Source organism: Chionomys nivalis, chromosome 5, assembly GCF_950005125.1.
Source record: "Chionomys nivalis chromosome 5, mChiNiv1.1, whole genome shotgun sequence".
NCBI lineage: Eukaryota > Metazoa > Chordata > Mammalia > Rodentia > Cricetidae > Chionomys > Chionomys nivalis.
In genome coordinates, this window is record NC_080090.1 from 107,656,856 (window position 1) to 107,680,392 (window position 23,537).

Consider the following 23,537-nt stretch of genomic DNA (forward strand, 5'->3'; position numbering starts at 1 on the left):
ACATATCTTTAGACTCAAATTTTGAAGTCAAGATACTATATATATATATATATATATATATATATATATATATATATATATAGTTTAGCAGCCTAGACAATAAAATGTCTCTCTGTACTTAGCTCATTCACAATAAAAAAAAAACAGAGAAAACACAATAGTATGCATAATCCAGACTCTGTGTATTTTCCTTCTTCATGTGGCTTACTGTTTTTACTCCTTTTTACTGTTTGTGCTCTATCTCTTTAAAGACATAGTTTTATTTTTCTATTTTTTTTCTCTCTCTCATTTATCCAACACTATGACCCATTTAGAGGTCTTTTTCATCTGAATTTGTGCATCTGTAATCCTTTTCTGACCAGGACTGCTTCTTAAAATACTAAGCAGCATGGTTAAGACTAAGGCTTCTTTGCCTTTTGGTTCCACCCAATCCAACAAGGCAGAGGTCCATTCACTCTGAGACTGCCAGGTGGGAGTCTTCCTCACCCCCTCAACCCAGGTAAACAGTTGGCCCATGCTGTCATCAGCTAACTTGCAGCATGCTGCCCACAAATCTCATTCAAGTGTTTGGCCTCCAAAGAGTCAGAGCTGTTCATGAAACTAGCACAAACCAGGAAGATGCCATTTCTTTTTTTCCAATATTTTTTTATTAAAAATTTCCACCTCCTCCCCGCCTCCCTTTCCCCCCTCCCCCACTCTCCACTCCCCCATTCCCCTCTCCCTCCCTCTCCAGTCTGAAGAGCAGTCAGGGTTCCCTGCCCTGTGGGAAGTCCAAGGTCCTCCCCCCTCCATCTAGGTCTTGGAAGGTGAGCATCCAAACAAGCTAGGCTCCCACAAATAAACCACATTTTTTCTTTTTCTTTTCTTTCTTTTCTTTTTTCTTTTTTGCTGCTAATGCTGAATCAGGAAGACCTCTCTTAAAGGAGCCATGACACCCTTGCTTACCACCAGCAAATAGAGCCCATTGGAAAAAAATGTGGCTACCAAGAAACTGTATTAAACCCTGTTTGTGTGTGTGTGTATATATATATCTAGAATTTATTTTTAAGTTTTCTCAGGTTTTATGTGGACATAGTTGCCCATGTTGTACCACCAGTTCTGTTGGCAGAGGCCACCCAGATCCAAAATAACCACATAGAAACTGTATTAATTAAAACACTGCTTGGCCAATCAATTAGGCATATTGCTAGGTTATATCTTAAATTAACCCATTTCTATGAATCTGTGTATTACCACAAGGCTCATGGTTTACCAGCAAGATTCCAGTGCATCTGTCTCCTGTAGTGGTTACATGGCATCTCTGACTCTGTCTGTTCTCTCCTCCTCCATCTGCTTGGAATTCCTGCCTTGTTCTATTCTGCTGAGCCACTGGCAGAAACAGCTTCTTTATTAACCAATGGCAATAAAACATAATCACAGCATACAGAGGGGAATCCCACCTTAATCTCCTAACACAGATTAAACTTTTTTAAAACTGAATTTATGGCCTAAGGAGCTGGATCAGTGAATAAAGCATAAATACCAGAGTTCCCCAGAACCTACTAAAAAAGTGGGCCGTTGTGGCAGCCTATGTTTAATCCAGCACAGGATTTTAAAACGACACAGGATCCCAGGTATCCAGGTTCAGTGAGAGACCCTGCCCCAGTAAACACAGAATAGCACAGTTAAAGACACATGTTGCCAACTTTGAGCCTATACACAGACATAAACATGCCTACACATATGCATGAATTCCACATATACTAATAAATTGAATCTAATAATTTACAAATGAGCATATAATTTAAAACGTTAACTTGTAAAACATTGGTTTGTTTTATAAGCAGCCTCAACCTGCTGCCTTCCTGGTGACCTTGCCCAGCAGCTGCTCACACTGCTCACACCAAGTGCACATGTTAAGGCGCCTCAATCCACCCACCACCTGCTGCCCAGGACCCGTCCCAAGTAGCCATGCAGATAGGCACTGGTAACTCTGACCTTCCCCAAGCTGCCACACACTCATATCATCTTGGTAAGAATTCCACAGTCCTACCCTGCTGCCATCTACTCAGAGGCCTTATAGGTGGCTTCTGTTAGTAAGCACCTTTGTCCTCAGCATTACCATCTATCTGCTTGGGACGTTACCCAAACAGCAAGCAGCATGTGGGGCCGGCAGGACCCCAGCAACCCTTGGTAATTATTAAACTGGAATCACTTTCTACCTCCTCATTCACAAATCAACACTAAGTGTCCAAAGGACTGAACTTCAGAAAACTCCTACCTGATCCAAAGCCAGCCACATTAGGGTAACAGCAAAAATAAAGGACAGCAAAGGAACAGACATATGCCAAATTTCTCCAACCAGAAATCTTCATGGCCAGCACATACTGATCTTGAAACAGTTTAAAATGCTAAGACAGACTTATGAATCCTCAAACACATTCATATAATCAATCATTATAAGTCATTACATTTGAAAATTAGTAATATATGCTAACTTTATAAGATGACTAAAAATAATATCAATTTATTACATTGGAAAGGATTGAAACCATCTTCCAATTATATATTTTGTTTCGGCTATTAACACACCACTAACCACTAAAAAATGCCCAAAGTTTAAAATAATTTCTTTTTTTTTTAATAACTATGACAGGTTTTATTTTTTCCCCCACCTCTGTGTGTCTTTTATTTTGTTTTTTTTCTTTTTATTGTTTATTTATTTATTAAAGATTTCTGCCTTCTCCCCACCACCACCTCCCATTTCCCTCCCCCTCCCCCATCAAGTCCCCCTCCCTCATCATCCCTAAGAGTAATCCAGGTTCCCTGCCCTGTGGGAAGTCCAAGGACCACCCACCTCCATCCAGGTCTAGTAAGGTGAGCATCCAAACTGCCTAGGCTCCCACAAAGCCAGTACGTGCAGTAGGATCAAAAACCCATTGCCATTGTTCTTGAGTTCTCAGTAGTCCTCATTGTCCATCATGTTCAGCAAGTCCGGTTTTATCCCATGCTTTTTCAGACCCAGGCCAGCTGGCCTTGGTGAGTTCCTGATAGAACATCCCCATTGTCTCAGTATGTGGGTGCACCCCTCGCGGTCCTGAGTTCCTTGCTCGTGCTCTGTCTCCTGCTCATGATTTGGACCTTGAGATTTCAGTCCGGTGCTCCAATGTGGGTCTTTGTCTCTGTCTCCTTTCATCGCCTAAATGTTTTTCTTTGGGTTCACCTTCTTAATTAGCTTCTCTAGGACCACGCATAATAGGCTCAACATCTCCTATTCATGACTAGAAACCAAATATGAGTGACTACATCCCATGTTCCTCTTTTTGGGTCCGGCTCACCTCACTCAGGATAGTGTTTTCTATTTCCGTCCATTTGCCTGCAAAATTCAGGAAGTCATTGTTTTTTACTGCTGAGTAGTACTCTAATATGTATATATTCCATACTTTCTTCATCCATTCTTCCATTGAAGGGCATCTAGGTTGTTTCCATGTTCTGGCTATTACAAACAATGCTGCTATGAACATAGTTGAGCATATACTTTTGCTGTATGATAGGGCATTTCTTGGGTATATTCCCAAGAGTGGTATTGCTGGGTCCAGGGGTAGGTGGATCCCGAAATTCCTGAGAAACCGCCACACTGTTTTCCAAAGTGGTTGCACAAGTTTGCATTCCCACCAGCAATGGATGAGTGTACCCCTTTCTCCACAACCTCTCCAGTAAAGGCTATCATTGGTGTTTTTTTATTTTAGCCATTCTGACAGGTGTAAGATGGTATCTTAAAGTTGTCTTGATTTGCATTTCCCTGATCGCTAGGGAAGTTGAGCATGACCTTAAATGTCTTTTGGCCATTCGAACTTCTTCTGTTGAGAATTCTCTGTTCAGCTCAGTGCCCCATTTTTTAAATGGGTTGATTAGCCCTTTACGGTCTACTTTCTTGAGTTCTCTATATATTTTGGAGATCAGATCTTTATCTGTTGCAGGCTTGGTGAAGATCTTCTCCCAGTCAGTGGGTTGCCTTTTTGTCTTAGTGACAGTGTCCTTTGCTTTACAGAAGCTTCTCAGTCTCAGGAGGTCCCATTTATTCAATGATGCCCTTAATGTCTGTGCTGCTGGGGTTGTACGTAGGAAGTGTTCTCCTGTGCCCATGTGTTGTAGAATACTTCCCACTTTCTCTTCTATCAGGTTCAGTGTGTTCGGACTGATATTGAGGTCTTTAATCCATTTGGACTTGAGTTTTGAGCATGGTGATAGATATGGATCTATTTTCATTCTTCTACAGGCTGACATCCAGTTTTTCCAGCACCATTTGTTAAATGCTTTCTTTCTTCCATTGAATATTTTTAGCTCCTTTATCAAAAATCAGGTGTTCTCAAAATCCCATCAAAATTCTTCACAGATCTGGAAAAGACAATAATCAACTTTATATGGAAAAACAAAAAACCCAGGATAGCCAAAACAATTTTATACAATAAAGGATTGTCTGGGGGCATTACCATCCCTGACTTCAAACTCTATTACAGAGCTACAGTATTGAAAACAGCTTGGTATTAGCATAGAAACAGAGAAGTCGACCAATGGAATTGAATAGAAGACCCTAGCTTTAACCCACAAACCTATGAACACATGATTTTTAAAATAATTTCTTGAATGCAAAAGTCACCTATTCAAAAAGTTAACTAATTATAAAATGGAGCCTTTAGGATACTTAATATTTAAGTTAAAATTTATTTGAAAAACATTCTAAATGATACAAGTATAGTGACATATTAAATTATTTTATAGGTTAGATATCATTACAAACATTCACTTTTAAAATAATACATTTATTAATATTATAATTTGAGCAAACTAAAAATTTCTTTTCTCTACCTTCTTTATCTGAAAAAGATTAAACATTGCAAGCTAGAACTCTGTCTCTCAATGTCACTATCCAAAGAGTATCCAAGTTCAATCAAAACAAATATAAATGTTTCTTAGGCTATTTAAATTCCTTTTCTTAACATATGAGCTGCCAGAAAAATATAATTAAGAACATGACCGATAAAACGGATAGATAGATCAGACACATATAATAAACATTTTAAAGGCAACTGACTGGTAAATCCATATGTCTGGAAAAACTCCCAGATGTCTGATCCACACCCATCATCTTCCTTTGTCATTAATAATGTCAGTCAAAACTGAAACAAAAGTTTTGCTTTTGATTTATTTCCCTTAGGGTCTATGATTTGTCTAAAAAGTACATTTTTTTCAAAAAATATTAAGCTGCATTGAAAGAATTGGTTCTTCATACAACCACCAGGATTGCTACACAGGACATGTGTCATTTTAGCTTTTAAGTAATCAGTCAATTGATTTTCAGTCTCTTAAATGCTTGAAATATGTAATTTTCAGAGTGTTCTTTGTTCTATACATAATATCATTTATGCCATTTTCTAGTCTTCAGCTTAGCTTCCATCTGCAAGCAAAAATAAGTAGTTGTAGGGAGTCCATTCTCCTCTTAGGCAGGTCACACAACACATAAGTTCTACACTTCTCTAATTCTAATAGACCATGAATTACAATCCTCATTATTATTTTAAATAGCCCTTCAAAAATCCAACTTTATGTGATCCAATGCCTTATTTGTAATTATTTGAAGAGCTCTTAGAGACACAGTTGAATATATTATATTTGCCTTGCCTGTATCAGGTTTGCTCCCTGCTGGTGCTTCAGTGCTCTTCTGCCTACACAGTCTTTCAGAAGGCATTTTTGACAGCAGTAAATTCCAGTGCATGCAGTATCAACCCTGTGCAAAATGAGACTCACATGCAGCACTAATGCCTTTCATTGCATACAGCTTGCATGGGCACGAACATCAGAGCTCATCACCTGTTAAGCACCAGTAATTGTGATGTAGCAACAATTAGAAAAAGACTCAACCCCCAAAGCATAAAATACAATGAGAACCTACACCCCAGGAAAAGACAGTAACACCAAACCCTCATATGCCATAATATAAACGTTAATGCATAGAAGAAACTTGTGGCACCACTTAATACAATAATAACTTTTTACTACATTCGGGGTCTTTGGCCTTACTACATACTGGCGAATAAAAACCCAACTGAGCCTGTGCTTTTGACCTTGAATCTGAAGAAAGAATATGCACTGATATTTTGCAATAAAGAGTTGCCCTCCCTACATGGATGCTATGAACAGAATGTGGGTCCTCTGGAAGGCAGAAATCATTCTTAACCACTGAACCATCCATCTCTTTACTCTCCCAATTTTATATTTTATAATATGGAATCATAATAGACAAAACTGATTTTTTGTTCATGAGCCCTGGTCAAAGAAATTGTACATTTGAGCCATCATCTTAGCTGTCACCATGTATCACCTTAGTCCTATCTTCTGAGCTTTCTGAATTCAAAGTTCGATGCCAAACTGATTTTAAAGTAAAGTTTAAAAGGGACCGTCTATAATAAACTAAATAAATGAAGGTCTGTGTGACATAGTATGCCAAGGATATATGTTATGTGAAGCACCTAACGTATTTCCTTAGAAAGAATCACTGTTGCTTTGAATTCAAGAAGAAAACAAATCTACTCATTTTTAGCTAGCATAGAAAATGATGAGTTTCACTAAGAAATGTTTGTTCATTTCCATATCATTTTATCTTGCTTATACTCACTCCCCCACCATCCTTCCTCACTCCTCCATGCTCACCAGTCCAATTTCTCCCCCAAATCAGTTCCCTTCAAAAAGAAAAATTTTAAGAAGAAAACAATAAATCAAAAGTCTAATCACATGAACTTCCTAAGACAGAACACAAGCTCAGTCTTAATTGCCCAACATCTTTCTAAGAGAGAAATGCCTCTGAACACAAGGTCATCAGGGCCATATTGTCCACCTGCAACAAAACGGTTCTCAGGAAACAAAACTTTCCTTATTAAAATTAGGGTGGGACAAAACGGGTCCCCAGACTTTCTCTCCAGACCAAGCTGAGTAAAGTTAAACAAGTTGAAACTGAGTTTACCAGACATCTTCCTTCCTTCTTACCTGTGATTGAATCAAATGTTATCACCGAGAGCTTTAGAACAAGACAAGATGTCTCTGTTTTTACATTTTTCTCTTTTTTCACTGGTTCAATGAATTTGAAGGTTCTCAGCTAATCACCAGAATAGTCTCTCTCTTTGACTCTGGATATGTATGTTACCGGCTGACCGTTTTTCTTCTCGTTGCCTTTCAGCCCCTGAGTTTTGAAAGCAAGAAAAGCTATACTCTGAAGGTAGAAGGAGCCAATCCTCACCTAGAGATGCGTTTTCTGAACCTTGGCCCATTTCAGGACACGACCACAGTACACATCAGTGTGGAGGATGTGGATGAGCCGCCTGTGTTTGAACCTGGCTTTTATTTCGTGGAGGTGCCTGAGGATGTGACAATTGGAACAACCATACAGATCATTTCTGCCAAGGACCCAGATGTGTCCAACAACTCAATCAGGTTTTCTCATAGATTTCACTTTGTCTTTATACCCTGGAATTTTTCTTTACCTTTTATGCAAAGTTCTGGCATTTTCACCCTTCTTTTTTCCTCTTTAAATCCCTCCTCTGGAAATTCTTTTCTGAGATTTTTGTGTTGTTTAAATAAAATGACAACATCATGTAATTGGATAATTAAATGTCACTATATCCTAATTCACGTTCATTTGGCTCAGATACACACATGCATACCTTTAATCTCAATAATGGCTCCACTTCTCCTTGGTCTTTGTTGATTTGGGGCCTGTCCTAAGCATTGAAAACACTAAAGTCAGAATCTCTGCTCTTCACCCACAAAATGCTAATATCAGCCTCCAAGCTTTAATAACCAAAAATGTACCCAGATACTGCCAAATGTCCTGGAGCGGTGATATGAACAGCCTAAGAGCAGACCCACAAATACAAATCAACCTCAGTCACACACAAATGTCAAAATCTTCAAAATTACTACTCATTTCAAATTTTAGTATTCTCTTCTTAAGTTAACATACAAAGAAATGGGTTTTGTTCTAGCATTTTTATGTCTTCATACTTTGTTCTTATTCCTCTCCCTCCATAATGACCTTTACCCCATTTTTTAGGTTCCCTTCTGCCCCCACAAATGGTCATCCTTTCTACTCTCATGTCACAGGAATTCTACTATCCCGTTTTCCCGTCCCTTAAGATATCTTACTTATGGTCTTTTTATGTCCTACACAAACACACACACATGTGTGCATATACACAAACTTATATCTACACTCCACAACACCACATATCTGAGAAAACATGGTGGAGTCTGGTTTATTTTGCTTAGCATGGTGTTCTATTTCATTCACTTTCCTGAAAATGCCATGACTTCGTTTTTCTTTCTTCATGGATGAACAAAATACCACTGTGTGTATTAGCCACATATTCTATATCTACCTATCTGTTGATAGATATCTAGGCTGGTCCTACAACTTAGCTATTATGAGCAGAGCAGCAACCAAATATGGTTGTACAAGTATCTCTGCTGCCTGGAGTATGTTGGCCTGAGTCCTTTGGGTAAATAACCAGAACAGATAGAGCTGGGTCACATGGTCGTTCTATTTGGAGGAACCCCCACACTGACATAGTAGCAGCAGCAGATTACATTTCCATCAGTAACGTCTAAAGGGGCCTCTTTTCTCTGCATCCCAACGAGCATTTTCTTGTTTGTTTTCTGGAGAGAGATGCAATCTCAAGGCAGTTATAATTTGCTTTCCCTGATGGTTAAAAATATTGAGCACATTTTCAAACAGTTATTGCCTGCTTTTATTTCTTCTTTTAAGAACTGTCAGATCAGATTATTAGCCCATATTTTAACTTGGATGATTTGTAGGAAGTACTGGTATTTAATTTTTGCAGTTCTCTGTGTATTCTAGGCATTGATCTCCTATCTGATGCACAGTTGGCACAGATTTATTCCTTTCCATGTAGCATCTATTCTCCATGATGAATTCTTCTTTTGGTTTACAGAATCTGCTTGACTTCATGTAATTATATTTGTCAGTTTTCAGAATTATGCCCTGTGTAGTTGGATTCCTTTCTAGAAAGATCTTACCTATACCTGTATCTTGAAACACATTGTCTGTATTTTCCACTCAAAGTTTCAAGGTTTCAGGCCATATGTTAAGATCTTTAATCCACTTGAAGCTCCTTTTTACAAGGAGTGAGAGACATTGCTCCAGCTTCGTCGTTCAGTGTGTGAACATCCAGCTTTCTCAGCATCATTTATTGAAGAGCTTGTGTTTTTTCCAAGAGACGATTCTAACAACCCTGAAAAAAAAATTGAGGGATACAACCGTTTGTGTTTATTTCTGGGTTCTAAGTGATCTTTGGATATAGAGCCATAAGGTTCCCTCCGATGCTCAGGGAACATTGAGGAAGAGGGGAGCAGGTAGAATTTAAGAGCTGGAAGACGTGATGGAGTGTTGAGGAATGTTGTCCTCTAAGCATAGCCTGGCAGTTTCATGCTTGAGTGATAGCAGTTATGATTACCTGCAGAAGACAGGCACTGCCTACATCTTACCATGGAAATGGGCGGGCTCATGAGGCCTCACCCCTCTCTCTACAAATCTATAAGTAGTTTATGATTGCTGGAGGAGGAGAAATATTTTCTTCAGAGGTTTAGGCACTGGTAAGATGCTTATGTTCCTGTAAGCAACCCTCATAAAACTCATTGGGTACTCCAAAATCAAAGAACACTTCTAGTACCAATCGACTAATGAACAAAACAACCAAAAAAAAAAAAAATCCCCAGACATGAAAATAGAAGAGAAACTAGTTGGGAAGGGGAAGAAGATGGGGAGAGGGTGAGAGGACAAAAGAATGTAACAGGAATGTGGGTGTGATATAAATAAATTGCGTACATCTATGAAAACATCTCATTGAAGCCTATTGTTATGTAATTATGTATAACATATGCTAATAAAAGCAAAGACTCTTAAATAGATAAAGCAATCCTAAAGTGCAGGGTTGGAGGTATCACAACTCCCAACGTTAAACAACCATAGAATGATACTTTGTGTAGTTACTTACAGGGAGTCCCTGATCCCAAACACTAAGTAAAACAAAGTAGGAACATATTATATGCCATATATTTCTTTATATTATAGAAAAAAACAGGCATAGAAACTCTTCCTAAGGTCAGTGGCTTTGATGACAGACAAGTTGATCAGAGAATTCTCTATACTAAGCACAGTCCTCTATCTCTGTCCCTCCAAGGTCTGCTTTGCTTCAGAAGATTCCAACTGAGACACTACCCACTCAAGACAGGAGAATTACTCTTAGAACCTTGGCTGTTTCCAGTCATCTCTAGAAGCAAATGAGAACACCTGGGAGAAAGGTTGACACCTCCACCTTCCATAGCCACTGCCAAGCCTCTGAAGTCAGATTTATAAAGTTCACAACTCCAAGGCTGTTTGAAGCCACCTGTCCCATTAATTGTTAAAAGTCTCACAGTAAAATGAATGTAGAGCCTCGGTACAGATAAAACATTTTGAGCACACCCCCATCTATCAAGCCCTTTCTGTCACCTGTCTACTTCCCTCATCTGGTGTCATTTTGTATTTAATGAAAATGTGTTTTTGGAGTTTTCTCCAGAGAATAACTCTACCAGGGGAAAATCTGCTCCCTCTGACTAACTAGTAAACACATTACATGTTCAAGCATCGAAATGGTTAAAAGTGATTTTAGTGCTTTAATTTAAAAATAAAAACAAGGCAAATCTTTCTGAATTATAAAGACTTCGTAAATTCATATTTCAACCTTAGTCTTTTTGTTGTAAAACTACATAAGTGAAACATAATGTCCCCATAACAATCACAACACAATGAAACAGATGGATCATACATTTCTATTTTCAGAAAAGCATGATTGTATCTTTGTGATCATGACTTATTAATCATATATCTATTATTTTATGAGATAGCAGTTTTGTTGTCAAAGAGGGTAATGTGGGACTACTATAGAGAATAACACCTCATGGCCAAGAATAAAGCAAGTGTGAATGTAATGGAATGAAGATACAAGTTCTTACATAGAATATGGAATGGGCAGTATATTTCCACATGATCTCCCAGATTCTGACTGGACCTCTATGGAAACAAAGTCTGATTAGGTGTCACACTAATAAGTGACAAATAAATCACAAGACTGAATGCAGTCAGTATAGAAGCATGTGTGTGTGCACACACACGCACGTGCACACACACACACAACTTCACAGGGACTGTCTGGGATTCAGTAGTACAGCCATTATCTTAATCCATCTCAGCAGGGCAGTGTGGAGAGAAAAGCATTTATGTTTCAAGATGCACTTATGACTGCAGCAAACAAAATGAAGGAACAGAAAATGTCACTTCAGATAGGCCCTTTGAAGAGACATCTGCCAGCATGAGGGGGTTCTAAGGAAGCCCCGGCTGTTCCAAGAAGCCTAGACAGGACAAATTCAAGAGCATGCACACTGAGGCTAGAACAGGGTCCACTGCCTGCTCTGGGGCATAGCTCTATATCCTTAGGGAAAAAAATTGCAAAAAGAGGGTTCCAGATGAAAAGTAAAAAGACAAGGAGTCATGTACACAATTTTCCCACAAATAATAGAGTTTACACTAGTAGATATAAGGACCTTAACTGACTCTGTGTCATCCCACAGAAGCATGGAATTGCCTCTAGGTTCACAAGAACATAAAGGGTCCTAAATTCTCAGAGATCTCAAAAGGAAAATTAATGAAAAGTCAGCTTTGTGGCTCTTATTTGCTGAGCTATTTGGAATTGGTTTCCCCTGTGAACAGTTCTCCAAAGTATTCATGATATCCTCATTTGTATATGCCAGTTAATTGGAGGGAGGAGCTGGAGAGACGGCTCTGTGGCTAAGAGTTCTTGCTGATGCATCATGAGCACCAGAGTTCAGACTCCAGCACCCATGAAACAATCTCTAGGCAGTCTACAAATGCCTGCCAACTCCAGTTCCCAATGGATCTCACACCCTCTATATGAACACAGGTATATACATCTGCACACAAACATGCAAACACCTTCACATAGACCAACACACAAAAATACTATTAAAAAAATTTTAAAATGAAACTGTTTTAAATATAATTTGTATATTGTCCTACATAGCTAACTTACAGACAATTTTCTTATAAATATTTAATAATTTGGATCATTAAAAGCAAAACGCATACTAAACAGCCTCCCAAACGAACATATCATCTAAAGTTAAAATACTACACATTGAAGCCATTTAAAGTTTTTAGAAGATTATTAGGGGCTGGACGGTGATGGCGCATGCCTTTAATCCCAGCACTCGAGAGGCACAGGCAAGTGAATCCCGGTGAGTTTGAGGCCAGCCTGGTCTACGAGAGCTAGTTCCAGGACAGCTAGGACTGTTATGCAGGGAAACCTTATCTCAAAAAAACTAAAAAAATTTTTAAAAGGTTATTAGGTTATTAGGACTTATAAAATCTCCTTTCTAAAAAGATGATGCTGTACTAAGATATAAGTGCCAGACCTTATTCACTTGTAATACAAAGTTTAGATCCATCCTAACATTGATAAATACTCAAAAAAATAGTAATAAAAAAACTCCAGTCAGGAGGATAGTGAGCCATTTAGCAACTAAAAGCAATGTCTGTTGGTATGGAAACAGCCTGACCTCCTGTGCCATCCTGGTGTGTGTGTGTGTGTGTGAATCCAGCCATCCTGCTCGTGACAGAGAATGTCCTCATCAAGCAGCCAAATGTCAGTGCTATCTTCCCAAGGCAGCTTTGCATATGTGTGCTAAGAATATTCTGTTTGTAATGGGTGAGAATGTTACAGTTGGAGACAGGAAAACTGCATATAGGCTTCACTACTAGATCCCAATTTCCTTGTTTTCCATCTGTATCTGTACTTTCAATTTGTTCTCCTACACCCTGGAAATTGGCCCAGTGCCCCATTCAGAGAAATAAAGGCCATTATTCCCTCACTGTAGTCTAGCTTGGGAAATTGAAGAGGGGATTCTACTTGATGAGAGAAGCTCCCTAAGGCAGGCTCCTGCTGTGTCGACCAGGCAGTGCTGTCAGGGGTCCTGTGACTTGGCTATTTCTGTCACTCCATTTTCCATGCCATCTGTGACATTTGCTGTGATGGGGTAGCTCTCTGGTTCCCCAGGGGCTCTTCTCCCCCAGCGATGTGCCTACAGCCTGGAGAGCTGCCACCCAGGTCATGCTCTGGTGACCAAATGTGGGGCTTTTCTTGTGTCTCCAGGCTGAAAGATTAGACTACCGTTAGCCAACCAGTACTTCTATTTTCTGAAAGAAATTCAGCTCTTAAAGCAGCTGATAAACTTTGAAGCTAAGTCACAGGTGTATTCAGAAGAAACTACCAGAGCCCAGCTCATTTTAAAATGAGTATTTTTATTTTTATTTACAAGGTCATTTTTATTATAGAGTTAACCATTTGTTATTATGTCTCATGAAGAAGTAAAACTGTGTTCTAGGGCAGTCTTCTACAATCCATATGTCAATAAGGCATTGGTAGGTGTTGCAAAAGGGTCAAAACCTGAAACTGAACTCCCTAGATTTGATTCCTAGTAGTGTGACCTTGGATAAGTGACTTAACTTCTTAAGCCTCTAGATTGTCTGATCTATAAAACAGAAATAATAACAATGCCTACCAGTGGTGTTACTTGTATGATAAATGACTCACTACAGTCAATGTTTTAAGCAAAGCCTAGCAAATAATAAATGTTTGTTAAACAGGATAACCTGCAGAGAGGTTAGTTGGCTTCCTTAAATTCCCTATTATGACTTAAGAAGTCATAACAGAAATTATTCCCTCTGAATTCGTAACTGAAGTTACTCCAGTTTCTCTGGCTCTTACTCATCTGCTATCTTTTTAAATCCTAAGTCTCTGAATAGGAGTCGTGAATCTCTACAGAAATGTATACACTTGAAGCCAAATGTTTCGTAGATCGATAGATGATAGATAGATAGATAGATAGATAGATAGATGGATGGATGGATGGATGGATGGATGGATGGATGGATGGATGGATGGATAGATAGATAGATAGATGGTAGATAGATAGATGATAAGTGATAGACAGACAGATATAGTTTTACTTACATTAATATTTTCCCTAACTATATGTTATAATTTGGCATGCACATATCTCATTCCACTTCATTTTATTTCAATACTAATCATAATCAGCAATATTCATTTCACACCTCACCAAGCTGGATTGTGAAAAACGCTGCACTTCAAGTTATTACGATCAAAATTACAGTTTCAGCAGAGAGACGCTTCAGTGGCTAAGAATGCTCACTCTTCTTGAAGAGAACCAAGTTTGACTCCCAGCACTCACATTAGGTGGCTCACTACTGCCTGTTAACTCGACCTCTGGGAGATCCAATGCCTTCTCTTGTCACATTTCCCCCAAAAGACACACACACACACACACACACACACATTTCAAAATAAATTAAAAATAAAGTTTTTAGAAAATTGCAGTTTCTCCACCTCAACAACTTTAAGACAAAGACTGCTATTTTTGTCAACTTTTATTAAAGTTTTGAACTCAATATTTTCCCTGGCCTCTATTTAAATCTGTAAGAACAGTGCAGCTATAACGGCATTGAGATGGTTTAAAATCTTAGTTGAAAGTGACTTAATTGCCCTAAATTTCTGTTTGCTTACTTGAGTATTAGGATAAATTTCCAAAGCTATGAGAATGTTGAAAGAAGCTGTGTTAGATGCATAGTAATGTGACCGCTGTAGAAACACTTCAGCTATTATATGTACTGGCCTTTGAATAACTAGCCACTTCTTTATTTTGAACACTAACTCCTTATTCTTTTTCCCAATTTTGGAGTTTTCTTTCATCTCGTGATTGTTTCCTTCGCTATGCAAAATCTTCAATTCAATGCAGTTTCATTTTTTTTATTTATTTATTTATTTATTTTTTGCTCTTTCTGCTTCTGTGCTGTTGGGATTATATCCAAGACATCACAGCCAAGACCAATGTTGAATAATTTTCTTTTGGTAGATTGACTTTCTGACCTTAAGTCTCTTCTTCATTGGAGTTGATTATTGTGAAAAGGGTAAGGCACATCTGTATGTGGACTGGCAGTTTTCCAAATACCAGCCATCAAGGACAGCTCTTTCACACCGTTATGTAGTCTTGTTACCTTAACATAAATCCAAAGACTTGATCATAGATAGATGTCTGTGAGGGGGATGCTGTAGGTTTCCAGGCAGGGAAGCAAACCACAAAACGATGAAACTGAAAACTTGGTGCAGAAAGACTTCTCAACCAGAATTGAGACTTTGGGGAGTCTGCAGCCAGGTGGTTCGTTGTCAGCATATTTAAAACACAGTACAATTTGGGAAAAAAAAAAAGTTTCCCGTTGTAATATAATTCCCGGTGCAGAAGGAAGCATAATTACAACAAAACTTGAATTGTGGTACATGTTATTTCTTCCAAGAAGATGGGTTCTAAAGATAGGTTACCTGTACTAGCGTAAGGGCCTAGGGAAGGATCTGACCTGGTTTGGGTCCTACAGATATTTGGGCTATTAGCCACTTCCAGTCCTAGTTGTAGAAGCATGGGGAGACCTGGATTTAAGGGTAATTAAGATTACTAACCACCCCTCGTCTTGGTTGTAGAAGCATGGGGAGCCCCGGATGTAAGGGTAACTAAGATTACTAAACACCCTCGTTCTTAATGTAGAAACATGGGGAGCCCCGGATGTAAGGGTAATTAAGATTACTAACCACCCTCGTCCTGGTTGTAGGAACTTGACCTGGCCTGGTCCAATAGATAATGCAGACCCCCTGACTATTTATCACCTCCAATTCCCAGCTTTTTGGAAAAACAGATTATATATCCTTCCCTTTGAAAGAACAACCCTAAATGTTAATATCCTGAGTTCCCTGGAGATCTGTGGGCAAAAGCACCGTATACGCATTTATTTTTAAGTTTTCACCCCAATTCATTCCCTTGATCAATGTCTTTGTTGCTATGAGCATATGACAGTTTTAATTACTTTTTCTTTGTATTGTATTTTGATGCCAGGACAAATAACCTTATTTTCAGAAATATCAGAGTACCTAAACAAATGGTTTTTCAGAAGAAGATACACAAGAACCTTGCAAATGTATCAGGCGAGGGGGCAGGAGGAGCTCAACATAACCAGCCTTCAGGCAAATACGGCTTTAAACCACGATGAGACGGCATCACATCTATTAGAATGCCTAGTCCCCCAGAATTGAAAAATAACAGAGCATTCAGAAAGTGGAAACTTTGTACCATGTGGGTGAGGATATAAGTTAGCACAGCCATTTTGACAAACAGTGTAGTGATTACTGAAAATTAGAACGGTTCTGTGATCTAGTCGTCTTGTTTCTGGGCATATATCCAAAGGAATTACAATCAGCCTGTAGAAGAATCACCTTCATTTCCATGTTAACTGCCACATTAGTCACAAAGCCAAGATATGGAAACAACCTGAGTGCTCAGCAACAGATGAATGGATTTTTTAATCTGGCATTTTATACAGACACAAGAGAATACCACTCAGCCTTTAAAAATAAGAAAATTCTGTCATTTGTAGCAACACAAATGAATCTAGAGAACGTGATACTGCGTGAAATAAGCCAGGCACAGAAAGGCAAATACCCATGATCTTAGTTAAATGTGGAATCTAAAATGTTAAACTGATTAAAAAAAATGGTGGATATCATAGGATAAGGCCAGCAATGCTGATGGACAGAGAAAGGGAACGTTTCGGTAAAGGGAAACAAAGTTCTAGATAGAAAAGAAGATATGATGATCTATTATACATATGGTAACTAGTTAATTATATATTCTATATTTCAAAATTGTAGGAAATTGGATTCTAAATGCTCTTGTCACAAAAAGTAATATGTGAAATGATGTATGTGTTAATTAGTTTGATTTTTTAATACCACAAGATATATATATATATATATATATATATATATATATAATACTATATCCACAGCTGGGTGGTAGTGGCAAATGTCTTTAATCCCAGCACTTGGGAGGCAGAGTGGATCTCTGTGAGTTCATGGCCAGCCTGGTCTATAAGAAATAGACCAAAGCTATAGAGAAACATGGTCTCATAAAAGGAAAACATAAAAACAAACAAAAAGAAATATTATACTATATCCTAAACTGTGTGATTCTCAATAAAAATAAATTGCTAACCTTTACCAAGGACTACATGGGATTCTCAATGATAGTCCTCAGTCACAGCTAATTATCAAAATGTCTCATTTTTAAACATCCTGATGCCTGAGCTTACCTCCATCTCCCAAGACTGCGAACAGATGAGATAATACAGATGAATAGAGGGATCCAGGTTGCCAAATCAGACTGAAGAATAATTACAGTTCTTACTCACAACCTAATTCACTAAAGACTCAAAAGATAGAGCAACAGCAAAAAAAGTCATGTAATTCTTCTTTTGCAGATTAAAGCTGTCTGGATTAAGTGCCTGTAACTACCCTTCTTTTCCTACATAAAATGCACATTGGTCCAGACTGAACATACATGGTGGAAACAACAGAGAAGACTTGTGGCCTGAACCAAAAAGGGCCTTTGTTTTAATACAACATCTGCTTATGATGCCCTTTAAATGCTGAAAGTCATATGATAGTTTCCAGAAGGTTATCCATTGGAAATTCACGAAACTCAGTTTCATTTATAACTGGCAATGAAATAGACTTGCTCTATCCTGCTAAAAGCAGGATATATATGGAATCTTTAGCTAGTAAGTTCTGTCAGTTGGGAGTTGAATCATTACATGTGTACGAGTGGGAAGGCCAGGAGCAAACCTCTCCTTCCCAACAGCGGCAACAGTTCTAGGAGCAGAACCACACGACTGCAGTAACTTTGCTTTTTCAAGTTCCAGCATTTAAGAACTTAGTTGAATGCCAAGCACATATAAATAGAGGCTGATATTAAGGGCGCCACAAAACTCTTGGAGCAGTTTTAGTCTTTAAATAGCAGAATTGATTTCTGTGTACATTGAAGCTGCCATAAGGCCCACAATACTCTGTTTAGTTCATTTTTTCAGTAAGATACTTGAAGTTGTGAAAAAAAAAGTTTCTCAAGCGTGATAAAACCCTCAGTGTTCCACATATTCACAACTCAGAGGTGACTGAACCACCTTTAACACAGTGTATATACTCACTTCTCTCCTGTACTATGTTCTCACGTTTATTCAAGTGAAAATAATTACATATTCCGTATCTTTGCAGATACTCCATTGACAGAAGCAGCGACCCTGGGAGATTTTTTTATATTGACATTACAACCGGTGCTCTCATGACTGCAAGACCACTAGACAGAGAGGAGTTTTCTTGGCATAACATAACAATCCTTGCTATGGAAATGAGTAAGTAACCTAATTTATTTGTCTCCACAAAGTTATAAAATGTAAAGGTATAGAAAGTGAAAGTTTCTAGACCTTATAATAAACAAATGTTCCACAGGAGAAACTGAAATAATATGCTATACAAATAGATGGTCATGTGATTTGGTCTACCGTTCATTTTTTGGTTTAGGGACATCCTTACTTGAGCTCAGTTTTGTTTTTGTTTTTATGCAAGTACCAGCTAGTAAATCCTGTGTCTGTCAGGAGTTGGGTTATTAGATGTTTACGACTGAGAAGGCCTGGAGAAAAGCTGTCCTTCCCAACACTGATACCAAGTCTAAGGAGCAGAACCATGAAACTGTACCATTTCTGTTTTTTAAGTTTCAGATTAGCTAGAAAGTTCCATCTTAGAACTACCTTTGCTGTATCCCTAAAATGCTGGTAAACTTTGTTTCCATTTTGATTCTCTGATTTCTTCAATAACCCAATAACTATTGAGGAATATATTGTTTAATTTCATATTTCTATGGCTTCTCCTAATTTTGATTTTTTAGGTTTTATATTACATTATAATCTGATGGCAGAAATTACTTTGAGTTTGCTTTTTTTATTTGCTAAAACTTTTACTGTAACATAACTTGATTTTAGAGAAAGTCCCATAAGTTGATAAAAATGTATATTCTACATGTGTGAAATATTACATAAGTGTCTATAGGGAGGCTTAACTCTGAAGTTTCTTTGATTTCTTTGTTTTAAAGATGATCTCTAACAATGGAGTAGTGATGTCACTCACTGTCATTATATCTGGGTCTTTCTGTCCTTTTATGTCCAATAATGTTTGTTTTTATGAAATTATGTGTATCAATATTGAATGCATATATATTTACAATCATTTTTGAGACAGAGTCTCACTGTGTAGCCCTGTCCTGGCCTAGAACTCAATAGGCAGAGATTACCCTCAAACTCAGAGAAATCTGTCTGCCTCTGTCACCCATATGCTAGGATTAAAGGCATTCACCACCACAACTGGCCGCAACAACCGGGTCTTCTTAAGTGATTTTTCTTTTTGCTAACTGGTGGTGACCTTATTTACCTCTTCTAATTAATCCTAAGGTATTCTTCAGCTATTCCTAGTTGTTTCTGGATTTGTTAGGTGTATCCTATCATTTTCAGTCTTTGTGCCTTTGACCACGAGGTGTGCTTCTTGGAAAGAAAAAAACAGTCATGTCTTGTTTTTGATCCAACCAGCTAGTTCTATATTTTAATAGAAAAGTTAAAACTATTTACCTTTAATTTTTTAGAAAGGTTTTCTGATTCCTGTAAGTCCGTTTCACTGTTTTCCTCTAGTTTTAACACTGATGTTTCTCTCTCTCTCCTACGAATATAGTGATTTTCTGGTACACTGTGTTGTACATGACTGGTTCTTTCCCAGTTCACGTTTGTTCATTTATTCCTCTCACAAAATGTTTCCTTTCCTGAGCTCTCAAGTTTCTGACTGTGTTCCTTTCTTCCATGTGTAGTATTCCTTTAAGAACCTTCTGCAGTGTGGGCTTAGTGGTCAAGAATTGTTTTAGTTTATGCCCATTGTGCTCTTTTCACTTATTAAACAATAACTTTGCTGAATATAGGTAATCTCGGTTGACAGTTATTTAGTTTCTAGACTCAAAGACTCCATGTTTTCCTGGCTTTGTGGCCCACTAACAAAGAAGATGCTATTCTGATGTCTTTGCCTTTTTTGAGATAGTGTGTCCCTCTTGCAGTCTTTTGTTATTACGTAATTTTAGCATTGTAACTATGATAATAGATTCTTTTCTGGACATGACTATTCTGTATTTGAATGGTGTTCAGCTTAGATGTTAGTTTCTTAGAAAGTTCTGTTATAATTTCATTGACTAGGTTTTCTATGCCTTTAGAATGTATCTCGGCTCTTTCTATCTATAAATTCTCCATGTCTGAGAGTCCTTGAAAGTTGTGGTTGTGTTCATTTATTTCATTACTTATGTCTGAATACAGAATTTCCTCAACTTCATCTTCAAATTCTTCTGTTTGTTTTGAGACAGGGTTTCTCTGTGTAACTAGCTCTCCTGGAACTCACTCTAAGACCAGGCTGGCCACAAACTCAAAGAGATCCTCCTGACACTGCCTCTTAACTGCTAAGAGTAAAGATGTGTGCCATCACAAGCCTTTCAATTCTTGATATTCTTTCTTATGCTTAATCTTGCTGACTGGTGATGCTTTTCACAGTGTTTACATATTGAGTTTTTATTTCCAAAAATTGTTCAGTAGTGTATTTGTTTGTTTTTGTTTGTTTGGTTTTTGTTTTTGTGTTTTTTTTCTTTAAGAAAGGGTTTCTTTGTAAAACAGCGTACCTGTCCTGGAACTCACTCTGTAGACCAGGCTGGCCTTGAACTCATAGAGATTCACCTGCTTCTGCCTCCTGAGTGCTGGGATTAAAGGCACGAGTTGCTTGGGTTTTTTTTTTTATTTTTCCATTCAAATATTTACACTTCCCACTTCCTTCCCTCCTCCCAATCCCCTCCTGCTCCCCCACACCCTCTCCCTTCTCCCCTACTTTCTTGAGAGAGGGGCAGGGAACCCTGCCCTGTGGGAAGTCCAAGGCCCTCCCCTCTACATCCAGGCCTAGGGAGGTGTGCATCCAAATGACTAGGGTCCCAAAAAGCCAGAGCATGCCATAAAAACAAGTCCCAGTACCTTTATCAATGACGTCTCAGTCAGCCCCCATTGTCAACAACAATCAGAGAGTCCAGTTTGATCACATGCTCATTCAGACCTGGTCCAGCTGGATTTGGTGAACTCCCATTAGAACAGGCACACTGTTGGTGGACCAACCCCTCGCGGTCCTGACTTTTTTGCTCGTCTTCTCCCTCCTTCTCCCTTCTAACTGGACCTTGGGAGCTCAGTCCATTGCTCTGATGAGGGTCTCTGTCTCTATCTCCATCTGTTGCCGGAGGAAGATTCTATGGTGATATCGAGATAATCATCAGTGTGATAGCGGGGCAAGACCAGTTCAGGCACCCTCTGCTCTGCTACCCAAGGACCTAGCTGGGGGAAAATTTTCATTTTCTTGCTGAATTTCTCATCCATGGTACTTTTTTATCCACACTCTGGACTGTCTTCCTTATCTCATTCATCTGCTTGTTTGTAACCTCTTGGAAAGTGCTCTTTGGAATTTCAGTGGTTTCAGTATTGCTGGACTCAGTTATTAACATATTATCTTCAGCAGAGACATGCTACCTACCTTTTCATATCTGTGTTTATGTTTTGTGATTTGTCTATCTGTCAGTACAGTTTATTATTAGGTTTAGTAGGCAGTCTGTTCTTCAGGGCTCATTTCCAATACCACTCAAGAGAATAAAATAACTAACAAGCCACTTTAATAATATCAAGACTAAATCAAAGCAGATACAAAAATAGTCTTAAAAATAGCTATACTCAACTGCTTTATCACTAATGACCATAGACAAGCAAGTAGAAAATTTGATGTAGAGTAAGCTATAAGCTTAGAAAGTAATTTGCTTAAGGCTAGCGAGATGGCTTGGCCAGGGAAGACATTTACCACAAAAGCCTGAGTTTAACCCATAAGATCCATATAAAGTTGAGAGGCGGGAACTGAATCTACAAAGTACTCCTCTGACCTCCACACACATGCACATCATGCATACATTCTCACACACATATGCATACGCATGCTCACACACATTCATGCACATGTGTGTACACACACAATTTTAATTAATTAGTTAAAAAATAATAAATTAAAGAAATAGAGGGGGATGAGGAGAAAGATAAATCAGTGATGTTAAATAAAAGGAAAAAAGGAAAGAATATTAGGAAGAGGAAAAGAAAAAGTAAGGTATTCTTGAAATACTACTGTACAAAAAAGAAAGATAGAGAGAGCTGGGGAGTTGGCTCAGAGTTAAGAGCACTCTTGCAAAGAACCCAGGTTCCATTCTCAGCTCTGCATGAGGACTCACAACCATCTGTAGCTCCAGTCCCAAACATTTGACAACCTCTTCTGACCTGCACGGGCACCAGGCACACACATGGTGCACTTACATGCAAGCAAAACCTCCATACGCATAGTAAATTTTTAAAGAGAAAAATATACAAACAAAACCAGATAACATTACAAGAGAAATGCAAATCATTAATGCTTCTTTTAAAAATAATAATGGGCTAGTGAGAGGGCTCAGCAGTTAAAGTGCTGGCCACACTAGCTTCTTGAGCAGTGTAAACTGGAACCCACATAAAGGTGAAAGGACAGAACTGACTCCATACATGAGCAGTGGTATGGATACCCACTCATACACAAATGAAATACCATCATTTTAAACAAATAAATTAAATATTAAAAGTATAGCAAAAAGAGAAAAACCTAATTGAATGAAGGAGAAGAAAAAAAAGGAGGAAGGAAGGAAAGGAGGAGAGAAAGAGGAAGAAAGGAAGGAGAGGAAGAGGAGGAGGAGGAAGAAGAAGAAGAAATAATTTTTTGACAGCAAAAACCTGAAGCAATTTCTTCCCCAAACATAGAATTTTGGAGTTTGCAGGCAACTGGAGGAGCAGTCAGCTGGAATTTCCTGTCCTTCCTAAAGGTTCACCTTGTTGTTAAATCTGAACCCAGGAATTGTCAGTTATCTCAGCCAGGGCTGTATTTGTGCTAGGAACATTCCTTCTTTCTGTACCAGGTGCGACTGATGGCTGGGTGCACTTAACCCTGCAGTCTGTGGGTCAGAAATGTTCTTCCCTCTCACTGTCAATGTTCCTCTCTTTAGACAATCCCTCCCAAGTGGGAAGTGTTGTTGTCACAATCAAAGTCTTAGATGTGAATGACAACGCTCCAGAGTTTCCCAGGTTCTATGAAGCTTTCATCTGTGAGAATGCCAAAGCTGGACAGGTAAGGAAACCCCTAGATATACAGAGGTAACCCTTAGAGATAACTGTCTTGGTGAGGGTTTCTAGCACTGTGATAAACCATCATGACCAAAAGTCATTCAGGAAGGAAAGACTTTATTTCATCCTATACTTCCAGGTAATAGTCCATTACTGAAAGAAATCAAGGCAAGAATTCAAGAAGGGGAGGAAATTGGAGGCAGGAGAGGCCATGGAAGATGGTTGCTTA

At 38.5% G+C, this 23,537-nt stretch overlaps 1 protein-coding gene across 6 annotated transcripts in view; it reads left to right on the plus strand.

Annotated features, from left to right (window-relative positions):
• Nucleotides 1-23,537, plus strand: part of Cdh20 (cadherin 20) — a 247,075-nt gene that overhangs the window by 203,676 nt on the left and 19,862 nt on the right. For all 6 annotated transcript variants that reach the window (XM_057770173.1, XM_057770172.1, XM_057770177.1 and 3 more), the window contains 3 exons: nt 7,214-7,467; nt 18,282-18,418; nt 23,191-23,312. In XM_057770173.1, the coding sequence (XP_057626156.1) occupies nt 7,214-7,467; nt 18,282-18,418; nt 23,191-23,312 (513 nt within the window). The remainder of the gene's footprint in view (nt 1-7,213; nt 7,468-18,281; nt 18,419-23,190; nt 23,313-23,537) is intronic.